Genomic DNA, 12,454 nt, shown 5'->3' with positions numbered 1-12,454 from the left:
CATTCTGGGGACGATTTGTATGTCCAATCGGAAGTGTTTGATGCCTAGATGACACTTCCTTCTCCTGTTTTGATATCCATATCTGAACTGCCTCTGTGCCACGTTTGCCGTCGAGGTTATCAATATAATATGTGTATGACAGAGGTTTGGCGTCATTTGCCCGCTGCTTAGGTAGTTGGTGGCGTTCTAGGGCTTCACCTAGTTAGCTCGAAAATACAACAATCGAAACTCTGCTTTTTCACGTGTAATCCCTGTAGGAACCACATGTATTTTTTCTTTTTGCCTGTTAGAAGAGAGCAAAGAAAGAGAATAGAGAAACATTAACCAAAGCTACACACACCTATAAATCCTTAGCCCAGTATATTTGAACGGTTTCCAATAGCTTTAGCTCAAAAATTGCAATCTTGGTTATTTCCATAGAATATGAAGCGACCCCATCAAAAGGAAGCCATAGTAAATCAGTATAGAGAGTAGTAGCAGCTGTTCTAGTTGTATGATGTTGGAGCAGTCGACCTCCCGATATACTGGCGATCCTTATCTTATCAACCGGCGACGTGATTGGCTCTTGACCGTCCGCCCGGCGATAATTTTTTCTATTGCGCTTTCCGCTTCTCGAGACTCTTGGTATTCCAACAAGTTACCTGACTCTTTTCACAATGGCGAAAGGGCAGACCAAATCAAAGTCGGTATCGGTTAATACCGTCCAACCATCCGAACAGATGGCTCTATCGTCCGCTCTGTCCTCGCCATGGGGTTTCCTCCGTCCCACGAACGATTTACATACCACCGTCGTGGATTCTGCGAAGCACATCCTGGACTCCCTTGCTGGTTCTGTCGTGGACGCCCAGACCACTCGCCGGCAACTCAACAAAAAGCGCAAAAGGTCGGACCTCGAATCAGATTCAGTCACCCAGCTCCAATTGAAGAACCTCTACGTGGACGGTTTCACCTCGAATCAAATATGGGAACAGGCAACACGGATTCTCGAGTCGACTGGCGACGAGATTGAGCGCGATATCACTTTGATTGCCCAACATGGCGGCTACATGGAGTCGGCCGACTCCGAGCAGCTTGAGGATATCTCTGACCCCGAGGGTGCGCAAAGCGACAGCGACAGCCACGAGAGCATGCTTGAAGATCTCTCTGAGGGCTCAGGCGCCGAAGACGATGTCGACGAAGCGTCTGACCAAGAGGTCGATATGGGATCTGACGATGACATGGAAGACATTGAAGACATGGACGATGATAATTCCTCAGTTGGCTCCGCCGAAGGAGAGCCCGAAATATTTGTCGAGGATCGATTTGGACTGAACGACGGATTCTTCTCTATCGACGACTTCAACAAGCAGTCCGAGGCTTTAGAGAGACAGGATGCCGCAGGAGGACCCGAGCAGGCTGAGGACAGCGACGAGGAGGATCTCGACTGGCATTCAAACCCGTTGATGGCTGGAAATGCTGCGACCATTCGCAATGACGACAAATCGAAGAATTCACGCCCAACAGAAAAGGAAGACGAAGACATGGATGATAGTGAGGAGGAAGGACCGACTTTCGGCAATGCCGATCTCCACGCCGACTCCGATTCTGATGACGAAGACGCCGCAGATATGGACGATGGTGAAGCCGCTGCCTGGGTAAACACCAGTGATATCAAATACGCCGATTTCTTCGCACCTCCACCCCGCAAAGCCTCCAACAAGAAACACCGTGCCCTCCCGAAAACCCAACCCGATGCACCAGCGGTCGATGAGAGCGATGTCAAACGCGCCATTGATGACGTTCGACGGGACTTGTTTGACGATGTTGATGCGGACTCCGCGGAAGAAGAGGAGGAGAATCTTGACGGATCGGCAGATCCTACTGCCCCACGCTCAACACATGAGAAGCAGAGGGCACGGATCGCAGATGAAATTCGTCGTCTGGAGGCGGCCAACGTGGCCAAGAAAGAATGGATGTATACTGGTGAGGCCAGAGCTGTCGAGCGACCCGTCAATTCTCTCATTGAAGAAGACCTTGACTTTGAGCGAATTGGAAAGCCCGTTCCCGTCAACACCAACGAGACCACCGAGGACATCGAGGAACTGGTCAAACGCCGAATTCTCGCCATGGAGTTCGACGAAGTCATCCGCCGTCGGCCAGGTGCCGAGGGTCAGCAAGCCGGAAGAAAACCCCGCTTCGAACTGGATGATACCAAGCCACAGCAAGGTCTGGCCGAGATGTATGAAACTGAACATCTTCGCGCTAATGATCCCAACTTCGTGGATACTAAGGACCACAAGTTGATGCGGGAACATGCCGAGATCACCAGTCTTTGGAACGAGGTCAGCTCTCAATTGGATACGCTATGCAACTGGCACTACAAGCCCAAGGTCGCCCAAGCAAGCATCAACGTCGTTACCGACGCACCAACAATCATGATGGAAGAGGCACGCCCAACGGCTGGCGGTGCTGCCGGTGGCCCCGTTGGACTTGCGCCGCAGGAGATCTACACACCCGGTGATAATGGCCGTGTTAAGGGAGAGGTGGTCCTCAAGACTGGCGCGTCAATCTCCAAGGAGGAGATGACCCGTGAGCAGAAGGCCAAGAACAGACGCCAGAATAAGCAAACTCAAAAGAAGGCCGATGCTGCCAAACCTACCCAGGAAAAGCCTGGCAAGGCGGCTGAGAAGCAGCAGATGATTTCAGACCTGAAGAAGGGAGGAGTTAAGGTCATTGACAAGGAGGGCCGTATGACGAATATCGACGGTGGCTCTGTCCACGAGAGCGCCAAAAACAGAGGAGACAATCTGAAATTGTGAGGGGAGAATTAAAGGGCCAGTATGTACTATTCAGGAGTCATATTTCTTCTACATAAAATCTATTTTCTAGCATTGCACATATCATCATCTTGTGTCACTTTTCTGGTCACTTTTCTTGTCAAGACGTTTGGCACGTATCGTGTAGAGGAATATGCTCTCTCTATTATACCCTTCAGCACCAGGATCATCATGGACTTGCTCCATTTCGAAAGCCTTTTTCGCCATCTTCATGAACCGCATGTCGGCACGTCTGCGACGCTTGTAACAAAAGTAACAGACCGAGTTGGGTCCCAGGAGGTCCTGGAGCGTGGTGATCAAGAGAGGGAATGCTGGCTCGAAATAGACGCAGTCTGCCGCGATGATGACATCTGGTTTCGAAGGAATCTGGTTTGGGATCGGTTCTCCCCAGTTTAGTATCGCAGCAGTCGCTTTCGGGCCAAGATTGTTTAGTTGAATGTTGGACTTCATTAGGGAAAACATAGGTTCTTGGTCTGTGATATAAATCGGCTGTTCGAGATGGCACCCGCGTGCCACGGCGAGTCCAACAAGTCCACCTCCAGCTCCGAGTTCCACGCTATTATTGAAAATTGGATTAGGACGAAACGAGAAGAATTGGAAATGCTCCAGTCGAGCAGCACCCACATTGTCTTATCAGATAGATCAGTGGCGTGACGACTAAGGAGATATTTGCCCAAGGCCATCCCTGCGGGCCATAATTGGCCTCCGCATCCATCTTTGAGGTCTTCTTTTAATAGCAATGGTTCTTTCAGGAGTCCGTCGAACGAGACTTCCGTGGTCACGGCTGCTTTGAGTTCGCGCGGAGGGGCCAGGGATTCGCTGATCTTGAGTCCATCTGGACTTGAGGGTGGGCTCGATTCCGGACCCGGGAGAGTTGGCATTGGTATTTCTATCATTGTGGGATATTTGTGAATTGTTGATTGTTGATTGTTGATTGTTGATTGTTGATCAGAGAAAGTTTTTAGTGGGGGATCTGTAGCTTATCGCAAAATAGACCTAGAAAGATCACATGATTGGTTGAGTGGCGATTTACCTATTAATATGGATCAAATATAAGAGCCAAATCAAAAGAATTGTGGAGTTTTTATTTTTCTATTTGTGCAAGTCTATATCTGGGTTTATCATGTGCATTATATACATACCATATGCACCGGATCTAGCCAAGACAAGCTTGGGCCCGTGCGAACGTAGATCGATATCGATACTTATGTTTTTATTGACATAGTAGGACATTGAGGGCTCTATAAGTGACTTCTAATACGTAGGATTTTTCTATATCCAAATATAGCCATATACAACAAAGGTACCATTAAGCTTGCGTGGGGACTTTTCATCGACTGGGACTTGGCGATCCATGTGGGTTCATTTTACCTAATTGCTCGTTAAGCTTGAAATATGGATCTACATCTACCTACCAGAGGCCAGGACTATCAGACAGAACTCAATAACGTTGCATCCATGCTTTGAAGTTACTTTGGACTTATAACAGCCAATTCTAGCTTATATACAACTAACACCGCATGCTACGTGCAGTAGGAAGGAAAATTGGAATACGTCGATGTCATATTCGTGTACATTTACATCCATTAACTAGTTAAGTGAAAGCTTGGGAAATACATCCGATCACAACCAGAAGTTCTTGCTTGATCTTTCATCTCACTCTCTCCAATCATTTAGTCGAAGGGGTTAGTACGTGTTCCCCACCAGGTGAGGAACAAACTGAGTCCAACAGTCTCGAACACCCTCGAGACCGCACCGACAGCGATAGTGTCGAGGGGTCGCTTCTCGGAGAAGACCTGGCTCACAACCTGTATATTTTGTCAGAGGAATTGCTCGGGATTGTAGGGTAGGAGGATTGTTGAGAACGTACGCTTGGAGCTGAGCTTGCGAAGAAAATAAGTGTACCCAGATACGCAGCACCCTTGTAGCTCAGTGTGCCTGTGGCATTGATAAGTGCAGCCACACCGTAGGTCTGTACGGCACTTCCAACGAGGGAGCTTCCCCAGGCTGCAGGCTGCGCCGGCAGTCTCCTTCGACTTGATGAATTCCTCCTTGGAGTTGGCGGCTTGAGCGCGGTGGTAGGTATCACCGAAGACAGGGGCTAGGATTCCCAGGGAGGCAGTGTGGGTGAAGATTGTACCCAGCGCAATAGCGGAGGGCTTGACGGGAGGAAGATCTATATAGTAAAGGTTGTTAGTTTCCAGTTTCCAAATGGCAGTCTGAGGATGAGGACATCAACTCACAATGGAGGGTAGTCATTTTGAAGTTATTTTGAATGGTAGGTGTAGAGGGGAAAGTAAAGTTGAAGAGCTAAAGTACTTTAAGTACTGAGAGGGCGTTTCTGCAACCAGGGTTTGGAGGTGACGTCGTCATGATTCAGCGGGACTGTAGGATGCGGAGGGCCATGACGTCAACTCGCATACGGGGTTAGCTACCTGTACATTCAAGGTTTTGTAGAGGAAATCAAGGTAAATGCTCGAGAATGTTGGATAAATATCATTAATTTCATATGAGCTACGTTGTGGGGAAATTAATTGATTACCCTGTAGGCAAAATCTTGGACCTTGAGAAGCATTCAGTTGCACCATAGATCACCATCACCACTTCGCCATCTAGATAAAATCCCAACTCAATTAATTTTCGTAGAACTACTTTCAGAATAGGTTAGATAGTTTATATACTCTAGGAAATTCGTCAATACCGAGCTCCTGTATGATTCGTTCCCCTCTTGAGGTACCACGCGACACCATCCATGCCAGATCTGGACATGGATGTAGATCAAAGGGCGATTGGCAAGCTGGCAAGCTGGAAAGCTCGCAATACATGAAACATATAGTACAATATATCCCAGAGATTGCCTCAAATCTCAGGATCGCTTGACTCGATTTCATTTTCACATCTTTCCATTCCGGTTCTGCATCTAGCCCGAAAACTTGATTGTGTTATCCGGGGATCTTTCATGCCGAGTGGGGAAAAAAGCTGGATCTAATTTAAGCCCGACTACAATGTAACTACTCTCTTCTACCTCCTAACGGTCTTACCCAGGCTTTGGGTGTATGAACGATCGATATTCCACCAGTGCCCCATGTCAAAAAAACAGAAAGTGAGCACCTCGGGTATTTGTTTATAGTCACTACTGGCGGACTTGCAGTTGCCGCTCGGAAGTCATGAAAACTAAAATGAAAATGTATTTCCTTGCAGAATGTGCTGGTCTAATCAAACAAAGGTGCGGCAGGTATATCTGTATAGAATGATTAGCCTGGAGCGATAGAATGGGGAATTGGAGATGCATACTTCTCGGGGTAGCCGTTCTCTGTACCAAGCTCGTACTTGGATTGTGAAGGCTTCGAGACAGTGTTGATGTTGCAAGGGTTGGGGGGCAAGCCGTTGGCACCCAGCACACCCTGAACGCTCTTCTTATCTTGTTCAAAGAGAGCCGCTAGGCCGCGTTCTTCGCCCTGCTCCTTGACAGCAACCAATTGCTGCTCTCCGGCCTGTCCGATCTTGAGAACGTCGTCCTTGGGAGCCGCCTGGCTTCCGACTGTGAGCAGACTGACTGCGTCGGCCTGGCGAACGGTGCTCAGCTGAGGGTAGCTCCTCCGAACGTCCCGCTTCCAGTAGGGGTTGTCGGCAATATCGCCCGCGGGAAGGGTAACCGGGTCATCGTAGGCAAGAGGAGGCACAGATCCCGGGGTGGGAACACGGAATTGAGAGTTCAGGGGGATACCGGTGGAGCGTTCAGGGTCGACAGCGAGAAGGCGACGAATGCGCTCCCAGATGCCGGTGGACTGGACTGTGTATTTCTAGAGCGCAAAGAGGATCAGCACCCAGCGCACAGCAATGGAGTTTGGTCTCCTAATTCCTGTCAATATGACCTACCTGGTTGATAGAGAAGACATTGGATGCCGACTTAGCGGCATTCACGATACCGCGGGCCATGGTGAGAAGACTCTGACCTATGATTTAATATCAGCCCATTGACGCACGAAGGTCACGAGGTTGTAAGGGCCAGAATTGGTTCTATGTCCCCGTGTCATTTGACTTACTGCCTGAAATCCCTGAAATCCGTCAAGAGTCCGTAGCAAGCCTTTAGATTGAGCCGGTGCGTCAAGGTAAGTCCGGAGGTGCGATCACCGGTACGGATTATCTTGTTGCCGAGCCACCACACAAATTCTTGTATTAGTAATTCGACTGATGGTCTTCACCTGGGCAACTTTCAATGATTAACAAAGGCAAAGTTACTATAATAAGTCTATTCTTTCACTAAAAAATACTAAATCGAGATTATGGGAAAGAGAATTTGGGTGGAAAAGCGAGATATGTACCGACGGAGCGTTACTGAACTGTGGACACCTCAGGCGTCAATCTACAACAAGGTGTTTTCGGCCTGTTAGGTATGTAGCCATATAGATCGAGGCCTCGCCCTCCGAGTTGTATACTTGGGGGATGACATTCAAATGGAGAAATATTCAGGTATTGTGAGTGAGACACACTCTAAATTATGGATACAGCGTTTGGATATGGTGCCAACTATGAGCAAAGACGAAAGGACAAAGTAGATGCTAGTCCATATGGATGGCTTTCCCTTTCCGCTTTAGTTCTCACCTCTTGCCATTTTTGAGCACTAAGTAAAACTGCCTGTGAGCACCCGTGCCCAGGCGGATGCCGCTGGATATTACATAATTTTTGGGGTCAGTCAGCGTTTATAGTTCTAAATACGGTTTTTTAGGTGGCTATATAGAGGATGGTGGAAAGTTTCGAGATTTAGGGTGGTTAGAGTTATTTTAAACTTGGCGTTCAAGGCGATTTTACAAAATGACAAATTACCGCATGTTTCCATAGACTGGCTGGTAATTCATAGCTAGACGATGCTACTAGGGAATTAGATATCCAGCGATGATCAGAGGTTTGTCAATAACAGCTTACGGCTTCATTATCGCGCGAGCGAGTATACTATGTACATACATAGTCTACTAGTAGTGTTCCCGATATAACAAATGTACTAGGAAAACAATTGCCTGTATAATCAAGCCCCAGAACCTTGTTAAAACCTTAATTAACCATAAAATCACGCAACTAAACTATTTCAATGGATTTTTCAGCGTTGATCAACGTTAGACTTCGATATCGTCTGAGTGTACACGCTATTTCTTGAACAGCAAGAAGAAATATTTCGCCCGAGTGATACAAAAACAAAAAGATAATAAATGTAGACAACCATTGGGCCATTAATATAATCCATAACTCTTTCATTCACTTCTGAAAGCATTTATAAACTTCTATCGAAACATGTCTCGTGAAAGAATCTATCTAAACAAAATATACGCGACTAGAAAAGGAACGCGAGACTATTCCTGTAAACTTTCTTCCAGCCAGACAGGTTTTGGTCCTCGATGGCCGCCATAGCCAGATATTCGGCCTCTTCACGGTCAATTTCGGCCTTGCCGGTCCAGATATCAGCGTTATGGGGCTTGATAATCTCAGTCTTCTTCCACATCTTCCACCCAGCAAATGCCATAATGTAGAGGGGGATTCCAATATAGGAAGTGATGAAGGTCTTGTAGTCGAAATTGCCGTATTTTGCCGGGTTGTGGATAAACACACCGAAGCTGCGAGTGAAGACCACCAAGACACAGAAGAAGAGCGCAACGCAGGAACCAATGATCCCCAGAGGAGCTTTGTAGGCCAGTGTTGTCTCATCGACACCCTGAGCACGTCGGGCGCGAATGAAGAAGATGTGAGTAATCAAGAGGGAGATCCATGTCAACACTATGATAGTAGGTCAGCATACTGGATAAATTTCGAGTTATTTTTGGGAGACGGGAGAGAAGGGAACATACATCCGAAGATTGACACCATATCGGTGAAGTATCCAAAGACATCCTTGGAGCCACTGGAAACACTCATAAAGGCGAGCAAGCAGAAAGAAGACGACAGTGCCAGAGCATAGATTGGGACACCAGCTCGGTTAGTGCGAGCAAAGATTTTAGGAGCCTTCTTCTCACGGGCAAGACCGTACAGAGTTCGAGTCGCAATGTACAGATCAGAGTTGGCGGCTGAAAACACAAACACCAGGATACAGCCGTTGATGATGTGGGGAAGAGCGGCGACTTGCTTCATTGCCACCACGAAAGGCGAGGCGGCAGCAGAGCTCTTGGCCTTGGTAGCGAAAACCAGATCCGGAGAGTCGTATGGGACTAGCATACCAAGGAAGAGCACACTGAGAATATAGAACACGAGGATTCGCCAGAAGGTGAGCTTGATGGCTTTGGGGATGGTCTTCCGGGGGTTCTGAGCCTCTCCGACGGTCACACCAATGAGTTCGGTACCTGGTAAAAAAGAAAATTAGAAGGTGAAAGGGGGCAATTTGAATCACAGAATGTCCATACCGAGGTATGCAAAGGTGGCCTGCACCATGGTCGACCAAAAAGCAAGGAATTTTCCAAGAGAACCACCGGTATATTTAGTGGCGAAGGCGCCGGGTTCATTCCAGTAGCGGAAACCTCTCCTGTCGTGGTCGGGACCACCACCCATTGCGAAGATGAAAGAGCACAAAATGATTCCGAGAATGACAATCACCTTGAAAGACGAGAGCCAAAACTCTAATTCACCGAAAATTCTCACGCCGAAGTAGTTGATCACAATGATTGCCACCATGAAGATGGCAATCCAAACACCCGGATTGACATTCTCTGCTGATGTTTTCGGCCAATAGGTAATGACCAGAGCAGCGGCGGTAAGTTGCGTAGGTGGTAGAATAATATATTTGAGGTAGTAGCTATGAGATGATTAGATTTTCCGATGTATATTAGTTTAGGGAATTGTAACTCACCACCATCCGAGGGTGAATCCGAGAGCAGGGTCACAGAAACGGCCAGCGTAACCAGTGAAACCGGAGGCCAATGGTAGCCAAGCAGCCATTTCACCCAGTCCACACATAACCGTCCAAACGACGAAACCCATAAAACAGTAGGCAATAAGCAAAGATCCAGGCTGGGAATGGTTAGTTAACGGCAAAAGATGAGTTGGGGGAATATATAACATACTCCGGCTCTAAATTTCACAGTTAGTAGTGTTTCATGAAGGAATTTTATCAGACAAACTCACGTCAAAGCGCTACCTGTACCAACAACCAATCCAGTACCAATGGCACCACCAATGGCAATCATAGAAATGTGACGAGACTTGAGCTCTCTGTGAAGTTGAGCTGGCTCATCCTGTTCAGTTTCTTTGAAATCTCCCGAGTTGTCAATGTAGTCGGGCTGCGCCTCGAGAGCGTTAATCTCATCGGGGTGACCCATCTTGCTATAGGCCGAATTGACCGAGAATCACAGAGATGAAAAGAATTGATCAGACGAGAGCAGCTGTGGGGGGGGACACGGGGATTATATGGTCCCAACGCACAGGGTTTAAGCGAATTCCGGGGTCAAATTTTACGGTTATCTATGCCCAGAAGTATCTCCTCTTTCGCTCCCTGTAGTGGAGACAAATCCTGGAGAGGCTTAGTGACTAAGATACTGGGAGATTGTCTGGGGTATGTCAGGTTCGATCTAGTATTTCCCTCACGTAACTTTTTTCGGTGAGAGTGGACCTCGGGAGGCATTAACCTTGGAAAGTCCAGCTGCGGGCATACTTCGGGGGCCTTCGGGGGGCCACGAGTGTTATTATTGGTTCTTCTTGGTGTTTTATTTTCCCCAACTCATCCCCCGCAATATGTTTCCCCACAGATTTGAATGTATGACAGCAAGAAACAGTTGCCCCGTGTTCTTGGTATTCTAAGGTTGCTGAACCCTCTTACAAAGTCCTATACAAACCTTGGAAGCGCTAGCATAGCCTTTCTCCCAATATATGGTCGGGTGAATATGCCAAGCGCACCAACACCACCACCCAGTGTTGGTGCGCTTGGCACCCTTGGCACCCTTGGCACCGGCACGGTTACACTCGGTACCTCCAGGGCTCCCGAAAAAAATTAAATCCTAAATGATACCGAGATCCATATCCCGACATGCTCAAATCCTTTATCAGTGACCCTGTCGCTGTCATGTTTCACCCTTCCATGTGGGTATATACCTAGAACATTGGAAGATAAAAGGCATCTTACTAGTATTATAGATCTAATTGCATAACAATATACGGAGTACTCTGGAGTCGAAAACGGGAAGTGAGGTTAGTGTCTTTCGGATAAGGCCTCATCAAATCTCCACAAGTACGGAATATTTAGTAATAGATATCACCAAGCTTCTCTGACCATGATAAACCAGTCAATAGAAACACGGCAGCCTTCGCCAAGTATGCCCCCCCAAAAAGGTGGATTTGGAATCTGGGGTTTTTGATTCGTATGCGAACTACAGTAGGAAGGAGGCGACTAGCTTGTTGAATGGCTAGATGGCTAAGAATCTCCATAGAAATATATCTATGGATTATTTGAGCGAGGGGCGGGAAGTGCCCCAGCAAATGCACACCTAGTTACGGCTCAACCACAGAGTTTCCAAGACTTTCCCTGTTGCAGAGATTTTAATTTTCATTTTAATTTTTGCTTTGGGGGGCAAACACTAGGCCAAAAAGAAAAAGCCCCCAACCGGTCTTATCTATACAGTCTATGCCTCGTGGAGAAACGGAGTGCACGGACGGTAGATCGGTTCATTCGGGCCTTGGCTAATAACGCCCGAGAACTCTTCCAAAAAAGAACATCTACAACATATCTTCCTTCCAAGGCTCGCAAAATTCCGAGTCCTCAAGAGAAATCCCGAGGCCGTGCACGACGCCTTTCAATGACATTTAGGCCCCGTTTAACGGGTTGTGGTTAGTATTAAAATTAAGCTTTCTATTTGAGTACCTATGTAGATAACTGGCCCTTTAAACGTACAATTCTTTCTATTATCAAGTTTCTTATGGTTAGGGATCTTAGCTAACTCCCTAATTTGGGGCTTACTACCCCCTTGAACAGTCTTAGGAACCTTAGTAGGTTAGATATTTCAGTTTCGGCTCGAAGCCGGCACATCTACTTACGGAGTGGGAGTCCTCTTAGAAGGTCATATTTAAGGCATTGTAAAGATATACTAGGTTGTCAATGTTTGTCAGGGTAGAAGCCTGTAAACTAGCTACGAATACGATGACGATAGATCTCGCTCTCATTCCCTCCACTTTTCTGTCCTCCTCTCCGTCCGTTTTTCTCCTTCTGTTTATCCTTTATATTGCATTTCTTAGACTTCCTTTCTCCTTTTTTTTTTCTGACTAGGCTCTAGTATCCTTGCCCGTGCGAGCTTCGAGAAGTGACTAGGGAGCAAAGACCTCCAAAATAACCCGCTATAGCTTTGGTTTGCTGTATACTACGTCGATTGCCCATACGTAGAAAACAATTTACGCCGACGATAGGGCCAGAGACCCCTCTGATTATTAGATGGAGAATTAAATGAAGTTTGATTACATTGTCTGTATCTTGCCCCACGCTATGAAAACGAACGAATTGAATACTAGGCTTTGATATCAGTAATAAGGATGAAAGCCTCCGAGCTATTTAACGCAAAAGCACGTTATATCCCACAATAGGCATGGTTCTCATGATCATTTTTACGTAAAGAACTTCCCCATATCTAGCATCGCGAGGGAAATAATGGATATATGCTCGAAAAACTAGT

The 12,454-nt window shown here is 47.1% G+C and overlaps 5 protein-coding genes across 5 annotated transcripts; 1 reads left to right on the top strand and 4 right to left on the bottom strand.

Annotated features, from left to right (window-relative positions):
• Positions 1–656: 656 nt before the first annotated feature.
• On the top strand, positions 657–2,798 carry N7471_010964 (rRNA-processing protein MPP10; the record flags this gene model as incomplete). Its single annotated transcript, XM_057283683.1, has 1 exon — positions 657–2,798. The coding sequence occupies one exon, from the start codon at positions 657–659 to the stop codon at positions 2,796–2,798; it is 2,142 nt and encodes a 713-aa protein (XP_057129949.1).
• A 45-nt stretch (positions 2,799–2,843) lies between these two features.
• On the bottom strand, positions 2,844–3,727 carry N7471_010963 (uncharacterized protein). The gene is made up of 2 exons (XM_057283682.1): positions 3,441–3,727; positions 2,844–3,372 (listed from the first exon to the last, which is right to left on the bottom strand). The coding sequence occupies exons 1-2, from the start codon at positions 3,710–3,712 to the stop codon at positions 2,883–2,885; spliced, it is 762 nt and encodes a 253-aa protein (XP_057129948.1). The 5' UTR covers positions 3,713–3,727; the 3' UTR covers positions 2,844–2,882.
• A 634-nt stretch (positions 3,728–4,361) lies between these two features.
• Positions 4,362–5,145, bottom strand: N7471_010962 (DUF1761 domain-containing protein). The gene is made up of 4 exons (XM_057283681.1): positions 5,060–5,145; positions 4,795–4,992; positions 4,687–4,754; positions 4,362–4,624 (listed from the first exon to the last, which is right to left on the bottom strand). The coding sequence occupies exons 1-4, from the start codon at positions 5,073–5,075 to the stop codon at positions 4,490–4,492; spliced, it is 417 nt and encodes a 138-aa protein (XP_057129947.1). The 5' UTR covers positions 5,076–5,145; the 3' UTR covers positions 4,362–4,489.
• An 887-nt stretch (positions 5,146–6,032) lies between these two features.
• On the bottom strand, positions 6,033–6,755 carry N7471_010961 (uncharacterized protein; the record flags this gene model as incomplete). The annotated part of the gene is made up of 3 exons (XM_057283680.1): positions 6,033–6,057; positions 6,111–6,619; positions 6,696–6,755. 3 exons carry the CDS (start codon positions 6,753–6,755, stop codon positions 6,033–6,035), a joined length of 594 nt encoding a protein of 197 aa, XP_057129946.1.
• Positions 6,756–8,145: 1,390 nt separating this feature from the next.
• N7471_010960 (uncharacterized protein) lies at positions 8,146–10,117 on the bottom strand (the record flags this gene model as incomplete). The annotated part of the gene is made up of 6 exons (XM_057283679.1): positions 8,146–8,585; positions 8,657–9,145; positions 9,206–9,594; positions 9,649–9,809; positions 9,863–9,869; positions 9,924–10,117. 6 exons carry the CDS (start codon positions 10,115–10,117, stop codon positions 8,146–8,148), a joined length of 1,680 nt encoding a protein of 559 aa, XP_057129945.1.
• Positions 10,118–12,454: the final 2,337 nt, after the last annotated feature.

Source organism: Penicillium samsonianum (assembly GCF_028829775.1).
Source record: "Penicillium samsonianum strain IBT 33392 chromosome Unknown utg000007l_segment0_segment0, whole genome shotgun sequence".
Lineage (NCBI taxonomy): Eukaryota > Fungi > Ascomycota > Eurotiomycetes > Eurotiales > Aspergillaceae > Penicillium > Penicillium samsonianum.
The sequence above is the reverse complement of the archived record's forward strand: the minus strand, read 5'-3'. Positions and strand labels throughout refer to the sequence as shown.